This window comes from Lepus europaeus, chromosome 6, assembly GCF_033115175.1.
Source record: "Lepus europaeus isolate LE1 chromosome 6, mLepTim1.pri, whole genome shotgun sequence".
Taxonomy (NCBI): domain Eukaryota; kingdom Metazoa; phylum Chordata; class Mammalia; order Lagomorpha; family Leporidae; genus Lepus; species Lepus europaeus.
In genome coordinates this window covers 71,917,853-71,943,811 of record NC_084832.1, presented here as the reverse complement: position 1 = coordinate 71,943,811, position 25,959 = coordinate 71,917,853, and the positions used below count along the sequence as shown (strand labels likewise).

Below are 25,959 nucleotides of genomic sequence, written 5' to 3'. Positions count from 1 at the left end.
TATTGTCTTCTTCAGAGTATCAGTTGTCAATGTAGATCCCTTTAGTAGCCACCAGCCATAGAGATTAGAGTTTGTTGCTTACAATCTCTTCTAGACTACAAAATTAGGTAGTCAGTTTATCAAGGCCTTATGATAAATAAATAAGTGTTAAGTAAAACCCTGCCAGAAATGTAATCTTTGTAGTTGTGATAGCATGCCTGTAGTTTCTGTCTCATGTTCCTTTGGCCACTGTGTGATGATTCCAGATGTGGAACTTGTGTACTGAAAGATAAAGTGACAACACCCTGCACTCAGCCAGTGAAAGGTTACTCTTCTTTTGTACAGAAAGCTATATGGTTGCCTAGGGCACTTTTCTCCATGGATGTAACTGATGGCATTTTTTCTCTACTTTGTTCTTTCCAAGAGTTACTGCCCACAATTGCCACAAATCAGTATGGACACCATCTTATCACACCCCAGTGATAGTCTTGAGTTATTCCCATAGGAAGCTTGGCCAAGATAAATTAATGCAATAACAGTGCTTATCACCCATGCCATTTACAAAATGTTTTAAGGATTTACTTATTCATTTTAAAAGGCAGAGCAATAGAGAAGAAAAGTCAGAGTGAGCTAAAGAGGGAGCTCTTCCATCCACTGCTTCACTTCTCCAAATGGCCACAACAGCCAAGGATGGGCTAGGCCAAAGCCAGGAACTCCATTTGGGTCTGGCACATGAGTAGCAGGGGCCCAACACTTTTAGTCTATATTTCTCTAGTAACTAATGATATTGAGTATCTCTTCATGTGTTCATTGGATATAAAAACATTTTAGGTACATTTTAATAAAACATTAAATAATAATTTTTATATGTACAACCTTTGGTTCTCCTTAGTAAGATAAGTTAATATGCCTCAGATAAGTTAATATGCCCACAGATATGGACCATCGTCCTCTGCCTTCCCAGTTGTGTTAGCCAAAAGCTGAATTGGATATGGAGGAGCAAGGACTCAAACTAGGACTCCAATATGGAATGCAGGCATCACTTTCACAACACTGGCCTCTGTACCATTTTTTTTTTGAGTGTTTATTCTTTGCTACAAACTGTACCAGAGCTTCAACTGTATCATTCTTTTAATGCTTAAAAAAATCTTCAGAGATAGTATTAACCTGAAACCAAGTAAGGTAAACTAACTTGTCAAATATCAACTACTTATCAAAGTGGCCATATTCTTATTTTTTAAAATATTTATTTTATTTGTTTGAAATACAGAGTTACAGAGAGAGGCAGACAGAGAGAAAGGTCTTCCATCCGCTGGTTCACTCCCCAGATGGACGCATCGGCCAAAGCTGCGCTGATCTGAAGCCAGGATCCAGAAGCTTCTTCTGGGTCTCCCACATGGGTGCAGGGGCTCAAGGACTTGGGCCATCTTCTACTGCTTTCCCAGGCCATAGCAGAGAGCTGGATCGGAAGTGGAGCACCCAGGACTCAAACTCATTACTCATATGGGATGCCGGCACTGCAGGTGGTGGCTTTACCCTCTAGACCACAGCGCTGGCCCTACCCGCTAGACCACAGTGCCGGCCCCACCACATAGATTTTTAAAACTAATTTAAAATACTTGGTTTCATTTCATTTGGTTCTAGCAAGAGAAATAGCAAATTATTCATGGAAAGAAACAACTTGAGAAAAGTTATAGCACCATAGAGACTATTTAAACTGTAAAGTAGATTTTTCCCTATCCTTTTAAGGGAAAAAAATACATAATTTCAGATTTTGAGTAACAAATTTTTAAATTTATAATTGCTCAAAGTGCTTTTATTACAAATAAATTAAATATCAAAAAATTGACTCCTGATACTAACATTACTAGTTCAAAAACTAGCTTCTGTTTATATACTACTTACCTGTTATAGCTTGCCATTTTAATAGCAACATGTTGCTAAGCAAACTTGAAGAAAGATAAAATGGCATGCTTCTTTAAAATAAGCCTCCCTAAGTAAGATGCCTATAGATGCACATCCATCAAGCTATATGTGTACGGTACACTATGAGCTGTAAAGACTGAAAATAGTTTGATGAAGTCACTACATCTCAAAGATTTGCTCTCACATACTTAATAGAATTTAGTTTTATAAGTGAGCAAAATATGAGAGATACATACTTCTGCATCTCTGGAAGTATCATAGAACATTTTCAGAAGTGGATAGTACATTTCTATTATAAGCAATAAGTTAACAACCTGTGCTCATAAAGAAATGAAAGAAACAAGACTGGGGTTTTCTCTGTTCCAAACCCAATTCCTGTTATCTTACAGGAATTAATGGATCTGAGGAGGCTTGTGAAATAAACCCTCACTCCATGTAGTGAAAAGCTTTATAGAAAATGTTGCATATATGAGGAAATTAGCTGGCCTAGTCTTTGTTCTCTGCACCCCCCAGCAGCAGTACCAGATTAAATATAGGGGGCTTCAGAAAGTTCATGGCAAATTGGCATTATCTTTTAATTCCATTTTCCATGAATTTTTGAAGTCCTCTCGTTGATGGTTGTGGGAAGTGTCTAGCAGGTGATAGATGGCCTGAGAGTCTCTCTTCCTTCTGTCTTCTGGATCTTCCTAGAAGGCTCCCTACAGAGTAGGAAGGGGAAGCTGCCTTGCCTTCCAGCAGGACACTATGCCCATGGCAGCCATTCTTGCTTGCTTCAGAATGAGAGCTTAAAGGCAGTGGGAAACCTCTGAGAACAGCAGTAGATGGCAGAGCTGTGGAAAGATGTCTTAAACAATGTGGCAATGTGTTTCTACAGCACTCCTCTCAGGGGCTCCTGTATTGCTGTTCTTCAACTCATAGTTTCCTATGCTCCAATTTCTGTTCAGTTTTTCTCATCAACTACTAATCTCATGCAGAAATAATGTCAGACATCTGCATTAAAACTCAAAAATTGGGGACCAGTGTTGTGGCATAGCAAGTAGAACAAAGCTACTGCCAGCATCACTCATGGGCACCGGTTTGAGACTCAGCTACTCCACTTCCAATCCAGCTTCCTGCTAATGCACCAGGGAAAGCAGCAGAAGATGGCCCAAGTGCTTGGGCCCCTGCACTCATGTGGGAGACCCCAAAGAAGCTCATGGGTCCTGGCTTCAGATCAGCCTAGCTATGGCCATTGTAGTGATTTGGGGAGCAAACCAGCAGATGCAAGATTTCTCTGTCTGTCTCTGTCTCTCTTTCTCTCTCCCTCTCTCTCTCTGTGCAACTCTGCCTTTCCAATAAATAACTAAATCCTTAAAAAAATCTCAAAAATTTTATCAATTACCCATGTACAATGAGTCTTCAAAAAGTTCATGGAAGATGTTCATTATGAAAAAATTATGTGTGGATTTCAAAAATTTTTGAACCAAGGTTAACTTATCTTTTAATTCCACTTTTCTCATAAACTCTAAAGTACCTTCATATTTCCACTATTTGCTGAATGTCTATTTATTTGTTGAGTATCTGTCTAATATAAAAGCCTAGCCCCTGATGTAAAACATAGAAGTATTTAAGTTTTTCATAAATTCCATGCATACATTCTCTATTTTTTAATATTATGTCTATCACTAGAAGTTTCTAACTTTATACTGGTTAGGTAGTTCATGTAGGATTTAGCCCTTATGAAATAGGTTTAAAGAAAATGTGCTCTCGTATATTTGTAATTTGGACTGGGATTATCTTCAGTTATTTGAAAGAGTGCTTTATAATGAGCCTAAAGTATAAAATGAAAATGTCATATATCCCAAAGAAATGACATTCACAAGTGGTAAAAAGCTTTCCTCTCTTTGTGTGGATTAGTATTCTGTCTCCATGAGTATTCCCTCCTTCTTCTTTCAAACTGTCACTAAGAAATTCAAGGCAAAAAAGACAAAATAATGTTATAAAAGAGATGATGTCATCGATTATTAAACGTTCAGCTTCATTATCCCATACCAGCAATTGAACAGCTGTTTGATGCACTGCTAGCAACCATTACTTGTCTGAAAACTAATTTATTTTTCTCATTTTTAAAAGTGAAATAGTACCTTGTTTTTAGGGACCTATATAATTAGTTAGAAGTATTTATGTCTTGTAAATATAGTAATAAAAATTGCATTTCACTGAAGAGCTGTTGGATTCCAGATTTGGTGTCACTGGAAAAACTCAAAAAGTGATACCGACACTTTTAGTAAACATTTCAGTAAATTCTAAATGCATTGAGTTTATATATCAAGAATTGGTTTAATTTAGCCACAGAGAGCTAGGCTGATTACAACTGACTTACTCATGAAACATTAATAAAGCTTTGTGTTCAGTTCTAACATGATTATAATCTGACCTCCTGACAAAGGACAGAAATAGAAAGTATCTCTGGTACCATTACCCTAATGCTGTGCTCATCAATCATAATCCACTCTTTTTTTTAATTTGTTTTAGCAAAAGGCCTTTCACGGATGTACACTGATAATATCATCCGGTCCTCAGCCCAGCAGATTCCTGGTGCTGTTCGGCCCACTGCGGAGTGTTCACAGTCTGCAGCGCACACACTGTGTACAGAGGCCAGGAGGCTGAGTTGGGGTGCTTTTGCTTTTACACTTTTACAAAATTTTCATATTTTAAAGGAAAAGTCTCCCTTGTGATTGGTAACAATTTGAATTTGGCAGTATTCTACTAACAAGCCACCTTGCTTAAAAGAGAATTTTAGCCGGTAACAGTGCACAAACTTTGGAAAGTTGTATGCAGCACCTCGAAGTATTGAGGTGTAGCTACTGTGTTTGAGTATTTGCTGTGCCACCTGTCAGCCACAACACTTCCAAACAATGTAACTTTCTCTTACAATTTCAATATCCTCCTTTTTTCTAGACTGATGATCATTCTATAAATCTTTTTTTAAAAAAATTAATTATTTATTTGAAAGTCAGAGTTACAGAGAGAGGGAGAGACACAAAGAGAGATCTTCCATCCACTGGTTCACTCCTCAGATGGCCACAATGGCCAGGGCTGGGCCAGGCAGAAACCAATTCTTTTACATCTATCATTTTCTGACATCCCTAAATCTTACTTATTATCTTGGGTTCTGTCAGTCTTCTCTCACTACAGTGTAAACTCTAGTAGGGATTTTGGTTGCTTTGGCTCACAACCATGATCCTATGATCTAGAACAGTGTCCAGTACATAGCAGATGGGAAATGTTTGTGGAATGAATGAATGAGCTTCTTTCCCAGCCCCACCCTCACTTACCGATATTTCTTTTATTCTTTCTCTTGTGACCATCACACTGTTCCCAATACTGTAATCAATCAACTTCTAAATATTCATTAAACACTTAAGAGTAATGGGAAATGTTCTTAGTGGCAGGTATTTGGCCTGGTGGTTAAGATACCAGTTGGTAATCTGTATATCATGTCATAGTGCTTGGGTTCAATTCCTGGCTCTGCACCTGATTGGAGCGTTGTGCTAATGTGGACAGTGGGAGGCAGCAGGTGATGGATGGTCCAAGTGGTTGGCTCCCTGCTATCCATGTCAGAAACCTGTATTAAGTTCTCAGCTCGTGACTTCAGCCTGGTCCTGCCCCAGCTGTTGTTGGCCTTTTGGGGAGTGAACTTTAGTGAATGGAAAGGTTTCTCTTTTTGTCTCCCTCCCTCAAAAATAAATAAAATCTATACATATATTTTTAAAAAGTGATGGGAAATGCAAGATGATATTATATAATCCCTATCTTCAAATTGCTTACACTCTAGTGGAGGATATAGAATTACACTTTTGGAACAATAAATTGCTTAATTGGTAAAAATCCCATTATTTTGTGTATCACTTTATAATTTATATATAAACTAATTTCACAATTAAATTTGTAAGTATTTTTTTTGACAGGCAGAGTGGACAGTGAGAGAGAGAGACAGAGAGAAAGGTCTTCCTTTGCCGTTGGTTCACCCTCCAATGGCCGCCGTGGCCGGCGCGCTGCGGGCCGGCGCACTGCGCTGCTCCGATGGCAGGAGCCAGGTGCTTCTCCTGGTCTCCCATGGGGTGCAGGGCCCAAGTACTTGGGCCATCCTCCACTGCACTCCCTGGCTACAGCAGAGAGCTGGCCTGGAAGAGGGGCAACCGGGACAGAATCCGGCGCCCCGACCGGGACTAGAACCCGGTGTGCCGGCGCCGCTAGGCGGAGGATTAGCCTATTGAGCCGCAGCGCCAGCCCAAATTTGTAAATATTATATTACTACACTAAGTAGCATGAAGGAACTGATGAAAAGTGTTATAGAAATTTACAGGGGAGAGACCGGCGCCATGGCTCACTAGGCTAATCCTCCGCCTGCGGAGCCGGCACCCCGGGTTCTAGTCCCAGTTGGGGCACCGGGTACTAGTCCCGGTTGCTCCTCTTCCAGTCCAGCTCTCTGCTGTGGCCCAGGAGGGCAGTGGAGGATGGCCCAAGTGCTTGGGTCCCTGCACCTGCAATGGGAGACCTAGAGGAAGTACCCGGCTCCTGGCTTAGGATCGGCGCAGCGCCGGCCATGGCGGCCATTTGGGGAGTGAACCAACGGAAGGAAGACTTTTCTCTCTGTCTCTCTCTCACTGTCCATAACTTTCTCTCTCTCTCTCTCTCTCTCTCTCTCTCTCTCTCACTGTCTAACTCTGCCTGACCAAAAAAAAAAAAAAAAAAAAAAAAGAAGAAGAAGAAGAAGAAGAAGAAGAAATTTACAGGGGAGAAAAAGAGGAATGTGAACAGGGGAACTTGGGAAACAAACACTAGACTTCAGTAAGAAGGATGGATATGGCTTCAAAAACAAATGGAGGCTGAAATGCTTTCAGGTTAGGGAAGGAGGAGCCACAAAGGCTCAGAGGTCACAGCAGGTGCCGAAGGCCATGGCAGTGAAATCAAGGTGCTCCTGGGACTGAGGAGTTGTGTCAGGACGTCATGAGAAATCGTGGGGGAGGTGCAGAGAAGGTAGGCCTGAGCCAAGTAGAGCTTACACTGAATGGACTGCGCTAGGAAGAGCCTGGGACACTGGAAATAGAAGGGGACAATGTGAGCATGTTGGCTTCAGAAACCTGTTTCACCAGCAGAGTCCAAGATGGACTGGATTGGAGAAGGAGCTCAGGGGTCTGTTGCTGTAGTCCATGGGAAAGATGCAGGCTAGGAAGCAGTCTTCTCTATGATGCATCTAGTGAACAATCAAGTAATGGAATAAAATAACTTAAGCCCCCAGAAGATAAACACTTAAAATAATTATGTTGTCCTCACTTGAAACAGTTCAGTCTTTCACTGGATAATTGCTACAGGTTCATAAGTTTAATCATGAAGATAGACTGACATAGACACTAAAAAGTGTCAATATGATTTTCTGATTATCTACTTGAATATAAGCTACTCTATTTAGGAAACTTTTAGTACCAAAAGCAGATTATTGAGGTAGAAAGAGAAATGAGTGAGAAACATTTTTGCTGCAGTCTACAGGAAGAGATAGGCATTCAGTGTTCTTAAATTTAAAAATGCAGGAGGAATAAATACTCTGTCTTCAAAATTAATTTCAGTAGTCTTGTATCTTTTTTTCATAAGTTTTAGAAAATCTTTATTCCAAACCTTCTAGAGAAAGAGTTCTCTACCATCTAATACCCATGGGACAAAATGGAAATTAGAATTAGGGAAGTGTTATCCATCTAAGAGATAGCCTCTCTGGTTAAAATATCACTCTTTATTTCCTTCCTCTCGGATCCCTAGGGTAGAGTTATGGATTGAGAATTGGTTTATCCAGGCTTAAAGCAATTGTTTCTGCCTTCAGATATGCAAGGAGATGGTAAAGAAAGCTATTATGACCATTTTAACTCTAATAGCTTACTAATCAAGCATTTCTTTATATTTCAATTGTAATTATTGTACTTAAATTTTGTTTCAAACTCCAAAGTGTCTTTTGTTCATGGAAGCACATTTTTAAAAGAATATATAAGCATATATTATGGATTTAATAACAGATTAATACTGTTTATAGTACAATGAAAGATCTTTGTGTCAGCCTTTAGCTTTAGGTAGATTGTTACACTTTATGTGTTAGTTAATATTCAATTTTTTTTAAATTTTATTATTTTATTTTTTTATTTTTTGACAGGCAGAGTGGACAGTGAGAGAGAGAGAGACAGAGAGAAAGGTCTTCCTTTTTGCCGTTGGTTTACCCTCTAATGGCCGCCGCAGCCAGCGCACTGCGGCCAGCGCACCGCGCTGATCCGATGGCAGGAGCCAGGTGCTTCTCCTGGTCTCCCATGGGGTGCAGGGCCCAAGGACTTGGGCCATCCTCCACTGCACTCCCTGGCTACAGCAGAGAGCTGGCCTGGAAGAGGGGCAACTGGGACAGAATCCGGCGCCCCGACCGGGACTAGAACCCGGTGTGCAGGCGCTGCAAGGCGGAGGATTAGCCTAGTGAGCCACGGCGCCAGCCCAATTTTCAATTCTTAGATATGCATTTGATTTTGAACTATATTTAGCATTTAAATATTATAAACTGGATTTATTTTTCTCTGCCCAATGACTAAAAACAGCAAATCTGTAAAACTTTATCTGTTTAACCTTTTACTTCATTTCTTTGTCATTTACTTTTATAACCAATAAAAAACTGTATGAAATTATGTAGCTAAAATTAATTATCAATTGATTCATCAAGGTGCCTCTCTAATGATTCATAGAACAGGACAAATAGCGTAAACATAACACAGTTTTAAAAATTTAAATATTATGCACTAATAACTTTTAAGTGAAATGGATCAATACTGAGAAAAATACTAAAATGCCAAAAGTATGATTTATAGTCTTTAAAGAAATTTAAATGGTAAAATATGCCAATAATCACAAACACACACACACAAAACCCAAGGCCCAAATTATTAAGGGTGAGCTTTTTCAAAATTTCAGAGGATGATGAATGCATTTCTCATACAAGCTGTTTTCAGAACACAGGTAAAGTCATTCAGCTCATTTTATGAGGCCAGTGGGATCTGGATTCCAAAAGTAGTTAAAGGAGGAAAACAAAAAAGAAATTGGACCAATTTCATGCATGACTATAAATACAAAATTTCTAAATCAATTAGCATCAGTGTGATGGGTGTGTGTGTGTGCACATGTGCATTGTACCAGGTCAAAGTAGAGTTTAACCCTTTAATATCAAGAAAAAGACGACCATGTTCCAATATCATCACTGCTGTTTTATGTAGTTCTTAAGGTTGAGAGCAGTTGTATCAGACAAAAATAAAGGAGTTATAGGTATAAATAAGAGTAGCTTCCAGAAACAAAATCAGTTTACAGAAATGAATAGCATTGTTCTACATAATCAACAACCACATACAAAATATGATTTTTAAAATGTTACAATTGCATCAAAAATTTATGATGTTTCTGGGAATAAACCGAGAACACCCAGAATAAAATTATACTGAGGAAATTCTAATTTTTAACACTAATAAATTACATAGAAAATGATCTTTATAAATAAAGAGTTATTTTGAGGCCTTAGATGACAAAACCTAATGTCATTATTCCATAATCAATTTATAAATTGATTGAAATACCAATCAAATTATTCTTATAATAGCTATACACTGATTGTAAAAGTTATGGGGAAGAATAAAGCTTAGTTAATCCTGAAAAAGAAGGAAAAATTTTACCAGGTATTGAAATATATAAAAAATAAAGATACTTAAGATGACAATAAAAATATAGAAAGTTGAACATAGCCACATCATACCTAGATAAATATATGATAGATACATATATGCAATTATGAGGAAGGGGAAAAAAGAGGTTGAGAGGAATAACAAATGAAGTTGCATTTTTCAAGGTCGATTATTATATTATCTGTAGAAAATGGGAGGTTTTTTGTTTTGTTTTGTTTTGTTTTGGCAGGCAGAGTGGACAGTGAGAGAGAGAGACAGAGAGAAAGGTCTTCCTTTGCCGTTGGTTCACCCTCCAATGGCTGCTGCTGCTGGCGCGCTGCGGCCGGCGCACCACGCTGATCAAATATATGTTACGCAATAAAGATGATACCACACATGACTGAGGAGAGGAATGTTTGCTCAATAGATGGCTTTGAGAAAACTGACTTATTACATAAACAAAAGAATTAATATAGAAACAAAATAATACCACATATGAATGAATGTAAGCTCTAGATAAATTAGATCAAAATGTGAAAGATATAACACTGAATGCAAACAAAATTGACCAAAATGTAAAATTTACCTTTGAATCTTCAAAACAAAACCACAAGGTCATAAAAAATGATTTTATTATCTCAAAATCAAGAATATCTAATCACAAGGAACATGGATAAGGCTAATAGATACATGATCTTTGGGAAAATTTATCTATTAATGCAGTATTTTAGTTAACAAAGAACTATTACCTAAAATATACAAAGAACTCTTGCAAATCAATAACACAATAACAGGAACCTCCATTTTAAAAAATGAATAAAAGGGAGTGAACCAGCGGATGTAAAATCTCTGTCTCTGTCTTTGTCTTTCTCTCTCTCTCTGTTTCTCTCTCTCTGTCTCTTTCTCTCCTTCCCTCCCTCCTTCCTTCTGTTTCACTCTGTTTTACAAATAAATAAATCTGCCTTTATAAAACAAAGATGTCAAATTCATTAGTAATCAGAGAATTACAAATTAAAACAACAGTAAGATAATTATTTTGTATCTATTACACTGGCCGAAATTAGAAACCTGGATAATGCCAAGAAATGGTGGGGCTGTGGACATGTAGAAACCTTCATGCACTGCTGTCTGAAGGGGAGACAGAAACGCCATTTTGAGAGCAACTGGCCACTAATGACTCAGACTCAGTGTATGTACACCCAGTGTGGTGATGTACTACTCCTACTCCAGTCTAGAAATTCTGAAGAAATTCTTACAAAGATCCAAAAAATCAAATGAAAAAAGGCTTTTGTCACAATCTTGTGGCATAGGGAGTTAGAGGTCAGGGGAGTTGTGAAGCCATGAGAAGCAATGGCCTAGCTACACACAGAGCCTCATAGGTAGATGGTGAAAGCAATTCCCACTGGGGGCCGGCGCTGTGGCTCACTTGGTTAATCCTCCACCTGCGGCGCCAGCATCCCATGTGGGCCGGGTTCTAGTCCCAGTTGCTCCTCTTCCAGTCCAACTCTGCTGTGGCCCATGAAGGCAGTGGAGGATGGCCTAGGTGCTTGGGCCCCTGCACCCACACATGGGAGACCAGGAGGCTGGCTGCACCAGCCTTAGCGACCATTTGGGGGGTGAACCAACGGAAAAAGGAAGACCTTTCTCTCTGGCTCTCTCTGTCTCACTAACTCTGCCTGTCAAGTTAAAAAAAAAAAAAAAAAAAAAAAAGCAATGCCCACTAAAGAAAGCAAGGGACCAATAGCAATCTGTAACCCTAGACTATGGTTGTAGATCAAAACTACAAACACAGAGAAAATGAGTAGTACTTTATAAGAGCACATGCAAGCCAAAGGAGAAACATTAAACACAGCAGCTATTATATATGGTGTAGGAGGGAAATAAAAGTAGAAGCTGGAGATAAGAGGAAATAAATATGTTTTAAAAACTCAAATTAGTGAAAAGTTGTTCCCTACATCCCCCACGTTGATTGCATCAGACATTGTACTCAGTGATGGCTCTACTTTATTTGGTAAGGTCTGTAAGACTTCTTTCAAATAATTGGTATCTAGCTGATCATATTGGTATAATCTTCCTTTAGATAATACATCTGATTCCACAATTTTGAATTCCTACGGACAGAATTCAGCAGTAGCTACTTGAGAAGGAATCTCCTCTTATTTTTTTATCCTTTCATTTATTGCACTGGGGACTGAAAAAAAGTCCTGAATAATTATGCTGACTCTTTTCTTAATTGACTTTTTAAACTAATTTGACAAAATCACTTATGTAAATTGAACAAACCAATATCATCAACATAACAAATATAGAATTTTAAGCAGCATTTCCTCCGCTGTATTTTTTTCTTGTCTCATTTCCTAATGTTCTAGACTGAACTGTCATTTTAAGATCGGTAAATTCTGTGTAGTGTTAACATAGATACTTTTAACTGTTTATATTTCTGAATGAGAAACATCCACAATAATGAATGTAAACAAAATAGTAGCCAAAAACTTTGAAAGGAGTGAATCAGGAGGTTGAAGGGAATAAATTAGTAGTTAAATGTAAGCTCTAGAAAGCTGAAAAATATTGTTCATAATATTTTATCTACTTTAATAATGAAATGCAATTAGGAGAGAGCTAATTTGGAAATCAGTTACCAATTAAATGAATTCCAAATTGATCTCAACACCTTAGAAATCAGGGCAATGCAATCAGAATGATTTCATTCATATATAACTGACAGCTTAATTTCAAAAACTGTTTTATATGACTATTCTATGGCTGAAATTTAAGGAACTAGATGTATAGTATTTTATTCATGCTATTGAAGAAAGTGTCCTCTTTAACTCACTAAGAAGTTGGTGATAAATGAATGCAGTAAAGTAAGAGGCACAGCAAGCCACCCAGTTTTACCACTCGCATCCTGAGCTGTAACAGAACTCCCTACCCTGCTGTCAGGACTCCTCTAGGAAGCTTCTGACACCTCCTTAGGAAATAAAACAGACCTTTTGTCAGCCTGCTTATGGAAACTTAATATGGTCATTGACTCCAGGTAATTTACACTTGTTTCCCACTAACTAGCAAACTTCCAGAATGTCTAGTGAACCCCAAGCTACGTTAAGAACTGAGCTCATTCCTCATAGAAGGAAGGCATTCCTTTCTAATCATCTTAGAGGTATGCTGGAGGACTTTAGGCAGGAAAATACATGTGCATCCAAGTTTCTCATAAAATTATTTAATTTCAAACTAATATTTAAAATTAGAAATGAAATTGTTATAAAATGCCATTAAAAGAGATATTTCAGATTATTTTCCTTTTAAACCTAAGTGTGTTTTTGCAACAACTCTGTTTAATAATAAAAGAGAATGTTAAACTGCCTAGAGAAAATTTTCATCTAGATTTCTCATATTAGAAGGATATTTGGCCATTTCTGGAGACAGAAACCCTAATACTTACTCAAGTAAAGGAATGTAAAAAGCATATGTTCCTTATTTATACAGAAAGTTTCAGAGTAAGAAAATAGGAATCTTTGCTACATTTGGACTGTCTCACTCCTTTTCTTCAATCATTTCAGGCCCTGGAAAGTGAATTTGTTTCATGCCAACTGCATCAATGGATCGACCTTATATTTGGCTATAAACAGCGAGGACCAGAAGCAGTGCGTGCTCTGAATGTTTTTCACTACCTGACCTATGAAGGCTCTGTGAACCTGGATAGCATCACGGATCCTGTGCTCAGGGAGGTAGGTGTGAAAACCGTCATCTCTGAAAAGCAGATTTGACTTTCCCTCCCTTTCTGCATGAATTTCCTTTCATCATATCTTTTTATAAAACATAGATTTCATGGGCCAGCACCATGGCTCACTTGGTTAATCCTCCACCTGCAGTGCCAGAATCCCATATGGGTGCCGGGTTCTAGTCCCGGTTGCTCCTCTTCCAGTCCAGCTCTCTGCTGTAGCCCGGGAAGGCAGTGGAGGATGGCCCAAGTGCTTGGGCCCTGCACCCACATGGGAGACCAGGAAGAAGCACCTGGCTCCTGGCTTTGGATTGGCGCAGCGCCGGCCGTAGCGGCCATTTGGGGGGTGAACCAACAGAAGGAAGATCTTTCTCTCTGACTCTCTCTCTCATCTATAACTCTACCTGTCAATAAAAAATAAAAATAAATTAATTAATTAATTTACAAAAACAAAAAAAGAAAAACAGATTTCAGGTTCTTGACAAATGTGGAAAATGAAAATATATGTCAAAAACAAGTAATGAGACTAGCATGTTATTCTTTTTATGTAATTGCAGATGTTTTAATGCACTTCCATATCCCTATTTTATTTGTTGCACTTCAGAGTTTTCATTAAAATGTTTAACCTACTTAAATATCCAATATGAATACTTCACAGTAAAGTAACCTGCTGGTATAGATTTTACTTGAACAAAGCAAAATGAAATATTCTAGACAGAAGACTCAAAAAACGTATCAGTGATTTCATAATATTTTACTCCCATAAGTTCTCAGCCTGAAATGTTTCTAATTAACTCTGTGAATTATCTTATATATACTGTAGTATATAAGTATTGTTAATGAAAATATTTATAGAAATATTATTTAGATCACTCTACATTGCACAGAATGATTTTAGATACGTAGAAAGGATGAAGCTGCAACAGCAGCTGAATAGTAAGTAATGTTGCAGGGAAGTCGCATCCCCAGCTCCCCTTTCACCAGATACCTGCCATCTGCTGTATGCAAAACAAGCCGTCATTCCTGTGTTTCTAGGCAGCAGGGTGATAGCTATTTTTTTTAATTTTTAATTTTAGAGGTAGAAAACTTACAGATTTGGGAAATGAAGCTCTACTAAAAATTTGCATCCATAAAGTTATTTCTTACATACCTCTTAGAAAACCAAAATTACTTCATTTTCTTAGCTCCAAGCAGAGCAGACAAAAGGGAAGGGAAATGTCTCATAATCATTGATCACTGAACCCTTAGGGCTAAATATTCAAATAGCACCATTGCAAGCCTTATTAGGGGAAAGATACCATATTGTATGCACAAGGAAATGGAATTATTGCCTGAAGCTAAGAGAAAAAAGATAGAGAAAGAATGAATGAGAGAGAAGCTCTCATTATGAAATCAGTTAGACAAAATATCCCCATTGTGAGCAAACTGTAATCAGGTTATTTGGTAAGAGGTGACTCTAAAGTTATTTTGTGGAGGATGTTGAATATTACAGATGTTTTTATTCATGTATATTTTATTAGAGAAAGTTGTTTATCAATACTTTGGGGCCAAATAAAAATATATAATGCATCTTGTATATAATTAAACTGCAAAACATCATGCAATTTGACCAAAAAATCAGGTTTTTCCTATTTAAATGATGGTTAAAAAAAGAGAAACAAATGAAATTATTAAAAAATGAAATTAGAATTAGACTTTATTTACATGGTTATATTATATATTGCATGAATCATAAAAATACTTCTACAAAACAGCACACCATTGCTTTGGAAAAGCAAATATGTATAGGCCTTCAGTGTCGAACTGTTGTACCTCCTTGGAAAAAAACAACATGAAAATGTACAGTTTTAATTTTCTTTTTTGGGTGAAGGTGGTTCAACCATCTGTTTGCTTGTTACACAGACAGTTTGAATGTTTATTATATTGCAGCTCCTTTGACTTCATAGTAATGCAGACTGTCTAGTGGTAGGTTCCTATCTCCCTCCAGCGTGCTCATTTTGAGCACAGCTGACAGATACTGAGGTTCAGTTAGAGAGACTCTGAGAGCCATGCTGTGAGGTGTATGCTTTTCCTCCCCACACCCTTGTCGCCCTTCTCTGACCCCACAACTCTTTGTCAGTTCTTAGGACACAAGATGCAAAGGGCACACACCTAGAATACCTCCTTCCTCCAGCTGGCAAAGGCCTAAGCATAGTCCAGAAGATACATGTGCCCTGACCATGTTGACTTGTAACAACTCTAGATTTCTTAGGAAAACTCTTCATTTCTTTGAGATCACTGGGAGTCCATTTAGTGCATGGTAGACAGAACAGATTACATGAATTCAAAGAATATGAGTTAATGCCCTCTTTTTCTGCTTCCCATCATTACTCCTCTGTCATATTTCTGTTATGTTAATGCCAATTAGTCAATAAGAACATAATGTATTGAAACCCAAAGAAAAGTTCCACACTATTATTTAAGACCTTGAAGAATAGTGCCTTCCTACTCATGAGAATTCTACCTGAATCCTGTGAACTCTCTAAATATAGACAAGTTACTTAATCACAGTCTACCTCAATTGCTCTTTCCACAAAGGAGGGTTAACATGCTTTCCAACAAAAACTGTCTGTCGTCACAAGAACCCTGTAGACATGTGGAAGAAAGTACAGCACATTCATTATTTCATGTTCATTTGTGCCCCCTCACCTATATATTAACCTTGAGAATAGACCCCCTGGAGGCACAATACCTTCTTTAAAGCATCAAGATTGAGTTCCTGGAGAGCTGCACTGCCATTCTGTGGCCTGAGAAAGTAGATCACCACATAAATGGTTGAATGCAGTCTTGAAAATCAGAGTTCAAAATATTAATCCTTTTTTTTTCCAAAGAAACCTTTTACTTAATGGGTACAGATTTCATAAGTACAACTTCAGGAATACAGTGATTCTTCCCACTATGTCCTCCCTTTCCCATTCCCAGTCCATTTTCCATTAAGATTCATTTTCAATTAACTTTATACACAGAAGACCAATGCTGTACTAAGTAAAGATTTCAACAGTTTGCACACACACACACAAATATAAAAACTGAAAACAAATTTTACAGTTAATTCTCATAGCACAACCCATTGAAGACAGAGGTCCTTCATGGGGAATAAGTGCACAGTGACTCCTGTTGTTAATTTAACAATCAATACTCTTATATATGATGTCAGTGACCACCTGAGGCTCTTGACATGAACTGCCAAGGCTGTGGAAGCCTTTTGAGTCCACAGTCTCCATCAGTACTTAGACAAGGCTGTAAGCAAAGTGAGAGTTCTCTCCATCCTTCTTTGATGGCCCCTTCTTTCCACTGGGGTCTCACTCACAGAGATCCTTCTTGTAGGACATTTTTTTTGCCACAGTGTCTTGACTTCCCATGCTTGAAATGCTCTCATGGGCTTTTAGCCAGACCAGAATGCCTTAAGGGCTGATTCTTAGGTCAGAATGCTATTTAGAGCACAAAACATTAATCCTTTTATTGAGAACAACACCTTTCTTTTAGTCAACAATGTTTACCTTATTGTTTTTAAAATACAGATTTCCACATAGATAACACTGAAGGAAGTCTAGTTATACTAAATTCCAACTAGTGTAAGGAAGATGAGTTTTTTGTCCTTAAATATTGATTTTGAAAGAGAAATAGTTAACATATGCATATCAACATATTACCCCCTTTGTTAAAAAATATTCTACAATCTACATAACTTTGAACTTTGCAGTTAGTGCTAAAATTTGAGAAATGGCTTAAGGTTATTGATTCATTCTTTCTTGACAGGTGAAGTCATGAAGCAGCACTAACCACAGCAATTATAGCATTAAAATGTCAAGAAATTAGAGGTCAGAATAACAGATAATTTTCTTCTCCATGTCAGATTAAAAATTGACATTCTTTGACAGCTTAGGATCTCTGGCTGAGAAAATTATGACAGCTTAACTTATTTTATACTTGTAAAGCAGTAATTGATAATAAACTTTATCATGACAGCCTCTGGGCAGAAACATGACAGCACAGTTCTGGTACAAAGCTCTTGGTAATACGTAAACACCAGATCTGCTGGATAGTAGATATTATTTAAATTGTCTTAAATCTTGGCTTACATCATAATCTTCTAGGCACTTTTTCTTCAAGATGAGTTCAATGATTTTGAGTATACTTTTCAAACAAGATAGTGAATTTTCTTTCTCACCCATTTTTACTGATAAAAATTATGGGCTTTGCTTTGTATTTTTACCTACTAAACTGATGCCCAAGGAACTGTATTTTATGACCTGTTTAGGAAATAGGATATTGTAATTATTGTGGTACTCGCGGTTTTCTAACCCCTTGCTACTTAAATGTGGTTCATAACCCAGCGGTACCAGCATCACCTGGAAACTTGGTGGCACTACCAACACGCAGGCTTCCCTTGTCTCCTAAATCAAACTGTGTGCTGAGATCCCCAGGTGACTTGCTGGATACATTAAAGTTTAAGAAACGCTGCTAAACTAAAGATGAGTTAGAATCATTTGGAAAGCTTTTTCTCCCTAAAACAGTAGAGAGAATGGTATAATGAACCCCCATGTACCTATCACCAAAGCTTTTAACTCATTTCTTACCCCCTGCCCCTACCCCCTCAACTTATTTTAAACATGCATACCATACCCATGTCACCCCTTATAACTCCTTGTGCATTATATCATTCCCAGCCTGCGGGAACTTTTTAAAAATTTTAATTAATTAATTAATTAATTTTATTTAAAAGGCACAAAGATCCCCCAAATGCTGGCTCACTCCCCAAAAACTCTTAACAGCTGGGGCTGGGTCAGGCTGAAGCCAGGAGCCTCAAATTCAATCCAGGTCTCTCACACGGTTGGCAGGAACCCAAGTATTTGAGCCATCACCAGCTGTCTCCCAGGATGCTCGTTAGTGGGAAGCTAGAATCTAAATTGGAGCTGAAACTCAAACCCAGGCACTCAGGGCAAAATGCCTGCATCCCAGGCAACTGAATTGCTATGCCAAATGCCCACCCCTTCCATGGCAATTCACTATCCAAGCAGGATTTGAAAACAACAACAACAACAACAACAAAAACCTCTCTCCAGGAATTTCACATATATTCCCAGTTATACCATTAATCTGACTTAACACTCCATTAATTTTTTTCAAGGTGTGTGTGTGTGTGTGTGTTTCTGTGTGTCTATGTCGGAACCAGGATTTAAGTAAGGTCTCTGTATTCTTTAGTAAAAATTTCTTTAAGAATTTAAAATATGACCCTATACACTAAAACATGTACTTTTTAAAAAGATTTATTTATTTATTTATTTATTTGGGAGATAAAGTTACAGGCAGTGAGAGGGAGAGACAAAGAGAAAGGTCCTCTGTTCGCTGGTTCACTCCCCAAATGGCCGCAACGGCTGGAGCTGCGCTGATCCGCTGATCCGAAGCCAGGAGCCAAGAGCTTCCTCCTGTCTCCCACGTGGGTACAGGGGCCCAAGGACTTGGGCCATCTTCCACTGCTTTCCCAGGCCATAGCAGAGAGCTGGATAGGAAGAAGAGCAGCCAGGACTAGAACAGGCGGGCACCCATATGGGATGCCGGCGCTGCAGGCAGATGATTAACCCTCTGCGCCACAGCGCCGGCCCCAAAACATATGCATTTTAAGACTAGTATTATTTTGATTTCCAAAATGATTCTTAAAGTTTTATGCAAAACCTAATGTGTATTTCCATTTCATCTTGTTTATGCTTTTGAATGTGTTTAAACTTTTCAACTAAGTAAAACTTCTAAAAACTACAGAAAGTGAAGGTAATTTTAAGAAATTTGTAAGCATTTTATTGATCATTCATTTATTCCTCAGAAAACATAATTTGATCAATCTTTGAGGGCTCCCAGTAACCTCTGGGATTATGCCACAGATGGTAAGTGGTTAACAGAGATTAATGAATGCCACAGAAAACTTGTTTACCAATATATGAGTGAAAAAGATTTCATTCTAAAATTGTTTTTAAGAAATTGGCCGGCGCCGCGGCTCACTAGGCTAATCTTCCGCCTTGCGGCGCCGGCACACAGGGTTCTAGTCCCGGTCGGGGCACCGGATTCTGTCCCGGTTGCCCCTCTTCCAGGCCAGCTCTCTGCTGTGGCCAGGGAGTGCAGTGGAGGATGGCCCAAGTCCTTGGGCCCTGCACCCCATGGGAGACCAGGAGAAGCACCTGGCTCCTGCCATCAGATCAGCGCGGTGCGCTGGCCGCAGCGCGCTACCGCGGCGGCCATTGGAGGGTGAACCAACGGCAAAAGGAAGACCTTTCTCTCTGTCTCTCTCTCTCACTGTCCACTCTGCCTGTCAAAAATTAAAAAAAAAAAAGAAAAAAGAAATTAAAACACTTGTGATCATAGACATGCTTATTCAAGCCTGTCTTCCTCATGATATGATTAGATGTTATGTAGTAGATAACAAAATGTGATAGAAGAATGGAAATCAGATTATAGGTTTATAATGGCCCCACGAATAGTATTTAAGTGACATTAAGTCAGCATCTTAACCTACCTTCGTTTTTTCATCTAAAAAATGCTGAAAAAATGATACCTACTTCATAGGAGAAAAGATAATGTGAAAATAAGCACTATAAATTGATTATTACCTAAAAGCATAATTAAACAAATTATATTAGAAGAACTTTTGTTGTAATAATTTATTCCTCTATATAAGATACCAGGTTATCTGTTTCCTAAAAAAGACCTATGATAGCCACAAATAAAATCAGTTAATTTGTGTGTTTATTATCATTTAGTTAAAAGAAATGATTATGTTTTAAAAATTTTTTGCTATATCTCCAAAATTCTATAAACCACTGTAATTGCAGCTTACTTATTGCCCTCAATTACTCCTTGTATTGATCTAAATTAAAATTAACGATTCTATGTTTTATTACTTACATCTTTTAAAATTTTATGTGGGGGCATTAGTTTTTCATTTGTATTATCTAATGAGTTAATGTAAATGGGACTGCATTAAAGCTGGACATATCCAGGAAGAGGAAAGAATGGAGTCAACATTCCAACAAAAACTGTAAGCTTACATCAGACAAATTATTAACAAGATATTAGGTTCTGAGCTTTTCATGATACTTGTCATCATGCCTTTAGTCAATGTCATGAAACCAAAAAATTAAATTATTTCTTGGCTTGATTATTTCTCTTTAACAGTAAAAGATACACAAATAATCCTATCATAGTGGGCTGATTTGCTGGAAGCTATTAGAACATATGGGCCATGCAATATTTTTATAGGTATATACATTTATCCTGGAAATATGAAAATATCAAGTATATTTTAATTTCATCAGCAGTCAAAAAATATAACATTTTAGTCTGATTTTGTTACCAATATTTCTGGGTCTATATCTTCTTTTATCTCTTTCTTTGATCTGACAGGGATAATAAAGCATCCCTTTGGATGTTTTATGGTAAAAATCTGCCTGTAGGAAGCAGAGTAGATCGCTTCAGCTTTCACTTTATTTTCTTGCTGAAATATTCCTTGCTAGTACAGAGAATTGACATGCTAGGGCTGTCAGGAACCAACAAGACAGATGTATCTTTAACCAAAACAGCTGCAAAACTGGCTTTCCTAAGAAAATGAGCTCAAACAATTTACTAGGGAGAAAAACCAACCCACTTTTCATCCTGATGATGTAGCTGAAATTACTCATAGAGACAACACTGAAGGCTACTACAATCATTGCTTATTCTTTCTGTGAACTCATTGCCCTTTGTCTTTTCCTTCTGCCACATCAGATTTCCTTCTCTTTTCTACATAATCTTTTTTAAAATCTATTCTATTTATTTGAATGGCAGAGTTCAGAGAGAGCAGCAGTGACAGAGACATCTTCATCTGCTGGTTCACTTCCCAGTGGTAACACAGGACTGGACGAGAAGCCTGGAACTGCATCCAGGTCTCCCATGGGGGTGGCAGGGTCCCAAGCTCTTGGGCCATCTTCTGCCGCTTTTCCTGGCACACTAACAGGGAGCTGAATCAGCAGTGGAGCAGTGCTTTTATGGGATGCCAGTGTTGCACAAGGCAGCTTGACCTGCTGTGCCACAGCACCCGCCCCAGCTTCTTTCTTTACTATGACAAGGAGCATCAACACCAGCCTCTGGATCTGCCCGAATTAGTTGTACACGATGTTGTTGAAGACAAATGCCATGATTCCTCCCTGTCTTCACACAGGGCTGTGCAGGAGTCTCCTCCTGGTACTTACTCTGAGATGAGATCACAACAGACGGTCAAAAAAATGGCTGATCAAGATTTCCTAAAACCATCTTCATTTTCCCCCTATAAAAACTAAAGTTTTACTGTGCTGAAAAGTTTAATACAAAAGCCAAATTAAAACAGTGATCTATATTAGAGGCACTTTAAAGTTAAAAGGTCATTTTGGGAGCACAAAGAAGATGATCCCTAAAATTAATAAGACTCTAAGGATCAAATGTGTTTCTCATGTGCTTCTTGTCTGCCTTATTGTGAAGGTTCAATGAATAAAGTTTCAGTGTATAAGTCAGTATCAGGGAAATTAATGATACACATTTGCTTAGCGAATAAACCTTGAATTCAGGTTTAATCTTTTTTCTTCATAATTGCAGTCCTTAGGTAGTCTGTGAATATCAGTCCTTCACTAGGAAAGCATAAATAATACAGCTAGTCAGTCAGTTGTATCCTTTTTATGTAAGATGTGTTTTCCCCCTCATCTTTGTGTTATTTTTATTGTGTGGTGTTGAGAAATGCTAATTATTGATTTTTCAGAAATTGACAGCAAATGTTTTCACAAGGGTCTAAAGGCATATATTACTCAAGGGAAGAAGGGTGAAAATTGCAGCCTGCAGTTTGTAATAGGAATAGCTAGAAGGGATTTCCTTATCTTCTACTAACATAGACTTTAGTTATATTACACAGTTGGTACTTCAGCATAAATTAACAGTTATTCAAAACATGTTGCATGCTTCAATTTGTTGAAATAGATACTACTCAATCTAAGTACCTAAGCAAATCAGTTAAATGGTTAAGATTCATTTTTAAAGATTTTAAACATCTTGATTATGAGTCTTCTTAAAGCCATGTGAAATCTCAATGTAGTATACCTAAATGATTGTTTCCCATTTACATCAAAATCCAAGAACATTTTCTTCTGCTGAATACATGCAAAAATATATTTTTATTTTGAACTTAGTTCCTGGCCAGGAACAAGGTGCTTCCTCCAGGTCTCCCACATGGGTGCATAGGCCCACGCACTTGGGCAATCTCCCACTGCTTTCCCAGGCCATAGCAGGAAGTTAGAATGGAAGAGGAGTAGCCGGGACTAGAACCAGCGCCCATATGGGATGCTGTCTCTGCAGGCGGCAGCTTTACCTGCTATTCCACAGCGCTGGCCCCAAGGGCTATTCACTTCTCTGTGCTAAGCAAACTTCTTTAAGGCATCTAGGGTAGGTCATCCACTACTACTTACATTAAATGCATGCACTCTTCCTAGTTCAGTTAACATACATTAAGTAGAATAATTGAGCGAGCTTGCCACCTATGGAACTGATGATTTGAAGAGAAAATATTCTGGATGGAACATTTTCTATCCAGAGGAAATGGTACTTGCTTTTTCACATTCATTTAATTCAATTATATATCATCATTATAATTCATTATCCCAAGGAGGAAATAGGAATGAGGAGAATACTTCTCTTGATTCTATTTAGGTTGACACTAAAAGAACAAATCAAGAACTAAGGCAGGTAACTGAACAAATCAGATATTATTTAATATAATCTACTAATTAAAGCAAATATGATCTTTCTTATTTGAGTCACCAAACAGTTGCTTAAATATCCTAATAATTTTGCTGGAAGAGATTTAGACTTAGTGTAGTTGATTAGTAAAAGAAAAAATATTCTCATTTTTGTGGTTTCTGTGAAAAACTAGAAGCAGTTGAATATAAAATAGCACTTTAATTTTTTATGTAGCTTAATGCTTATAAACCAAGAAACAATAAAGTACAAATATTATTTGCTTGATTTATCTTGTTCCTGTTTTTCCACCGTTAAAAAGTAATGCTTTATAGATCTTGTTTTATTGCAACAATAAACCAGAAGCAAAAGTTTATCAGCTAAAATACAGCCTGCCGTTAAGTAAACTTTCCTTTTATCATTTCAGACGTCTCAAAATTTCATTGTTTTTATTTGTTCATATTTTAAGAATTGCAAGTGAAATCAAAAAGATAATATAAATCACATATATATATTTTCGTGTGAATCAGATTTGCATTTTCTGATTTAAAAAAGAGTATCTGCTTTTAAGCATTAAAATAAAAGTATTGCAGGTAACAACTTTACGGTTAAATAATTCTAAGGACAATTTTTGAAATTTTTTCCTATGTACACAAGCAGCCACTTTTACTATTCTTTTCATGAATTGTCTGAAAATTGTCAGTGAATTAAATATTGGTTTGGTCATAGTTCAGTATTTTGCATTGTGGGTAACATAACCACTAGTAGTTCATAAAATGCTGATTTTCTTGGAAAACAGAAGTTTATACAGAGTAAAGGAAATGGTAAATAGGTCATGTGATAGCCTACATTATTAGCTCTGTCTTACTTTTTCTCATGACACTGTAAACCTGATGCCATTTTCTATCTGAAAGATACCAAAATGCATTTACCAAAAGAATAAAAATTGCAAAAAGTTCTAGGGAAGAAAAATGTATTTGCGTTTAAATTTACCTGTGTTGTGGAAAAGGTAAGATTAACCTAAGTTTTCATCTCCCTCAGACCCTAGAGGATATGACTTGTGAATTCTGACTTAACTATTGCTGCATTTACTGTTATCTTGGCTTACCAACTCTTTTCATGTTAATCAGTATGTGTATAGCACACATACACATACAGCCCATTTTTTATTTCCTATTTTGAAGATTTAATCCCAGAGATGTACCTTTATTCATAGAGGAGATAGAACTCTCTTGGAAGAGATGGAAAGAAAGCAATTAAGCAAGAGATGCAGAAGTCAAAGGAATAAGGCAGATGTCACCATAGCCAATGCACATGGCCTCTTTGTACACATTCAAAGACTCCCTAGGACAGGCATTTTTGGGGTGGTAAAGTCACTGCTTGGGACACACACATCCCCTTTTGGAGTGGCCTGTTGGAGTACTGAGATTTGTGACCCAGCTTGCTGCTAATGCACACCCTCAGAGGCAGCAGATGATGGCTAAGGTATCTGCCACCCACTTGGGAGACTTTGATAGATTTTGCTAACCAGCAGATGGGAGATTCTCTCTCTCTCTCTCTTTCTCTCTCTCTCTCTCTCTCATTTTATTTGTATAACGCAAAAATAAAATGGAAATAAATAAAAAATAAAGATTACATTTATCTTAAAAACTATAAGAAGTAACTAACACTTTGAGGAATTTCTACATAGACTTCTGCAGGAGAAGTCAGGGGAATAGAGGGAAATTCAAAGTGGGCTACACATAAGTGAATAAAATAAGTAAATCTGAAAAGCATATATGATTTTCAAATTTCATACACAAATCTGACACATAACTTGGTTTTACCTGTTTATTTGTAATATGAAGCTCCCATTAGAGAAAGTTCTTATTAGGGAGACTTTCCTTTTCCCTATCCCTACTTTTGATCATCCCATTCTTTAGTTCTGTGAGGTTCTCCTTTGTAAACTCCTCCAGGCCCACCTACCATGTTACAAAATTACCCACATCTTCATCCAGATATCCTTTTGTCTGAATGACTCTTAGAAAGCTTTTTCATCCTCCTTATAGGCCAGGGACACAGTGGATGGAGTATCGTCTATGCCCTGTACAAAGGCACCCAGTGGGAGGACAAATGAGGGATGGCATCTCAAGGAAGGAGCATCTTTTGTAATTCATTCACTTACAGAGAAAACTTACAGAGAGTGTCATTTAGAAATTTTTTTATGTATTTTCATTTTATTTGAAAGGCAGGGAGGGAAATACACACACACACACACACACACAGAGAGAGAGGTCTCCCATCTGCTGGTTCACTCCCCAGATGCCCACATTACAACATCCAGGACTGAGTCAGGCAAAAGCCAAGAGCCCAGAACTCCATCAAGGTCTTGCATGTGGGTGGCAGGGATCCGAAAACTTGAGCCATCATCTACTGCCTTCCATGGTACACAATAGCAGGAAGCTGTGCTGAAAACAGAAGAGCAGAGACTAAAACCAAGTACTGGGCTGCAGATATCCCAAGCGGCATTTTAACCAATGCACCAAAAGTCTGGCTCATTAGACCTATTTCTTGATAGATCTTAGCTAGGAGATAAAAATTAATGCTAAGAAAAATTACTACTAGTCAATATATTTTTGATAAATAATTTTTATATAATTAAGGTAGAATCCATGTAATAATTTGAAGTTCAGGGCCAGTGCAGTGGCGCACTAGGTTAATCCTCTGCCTGCAGCACCAACATCCCATATGGGCACCAGGTTCTAGTCTCGGTTGCTCCTCTTCCAGTCCAGCTCTCTGCTGTGGCCTGGGAAAGCAGTGGAGGATGGCCCAAGTGTTTGGGCTCCTGCACCTGCATGTGAGACCAGGAGGAGGCAC

General features: G+C 37.9%; 1 protein-coding gene across 5 annotated transcripts in view; it reads left to right on the top strand.

Moving 5' to 3' along the window:
- Positions 1-25,959, top strand: part of NBEA (neurobeachin) — a 731,002-nt gene that overhangs the window by 667,459 nt on the left and 37,584 nt on the right. For all 5 annotated transcript variants that reach the window (XM_062194378.1, XM_062194375.1, XM_062194377.1 and 2 more), the window contains exon 48: positions 13,178-13,345. In XM_062194378.1, coding sequence (XP_062050362.1) covers positions 13,178-13,345 — 168 coding nt within the window. The remainder of the gene's footprint in view (positions 1-13,177; positions 13,346-25,959) is intronic.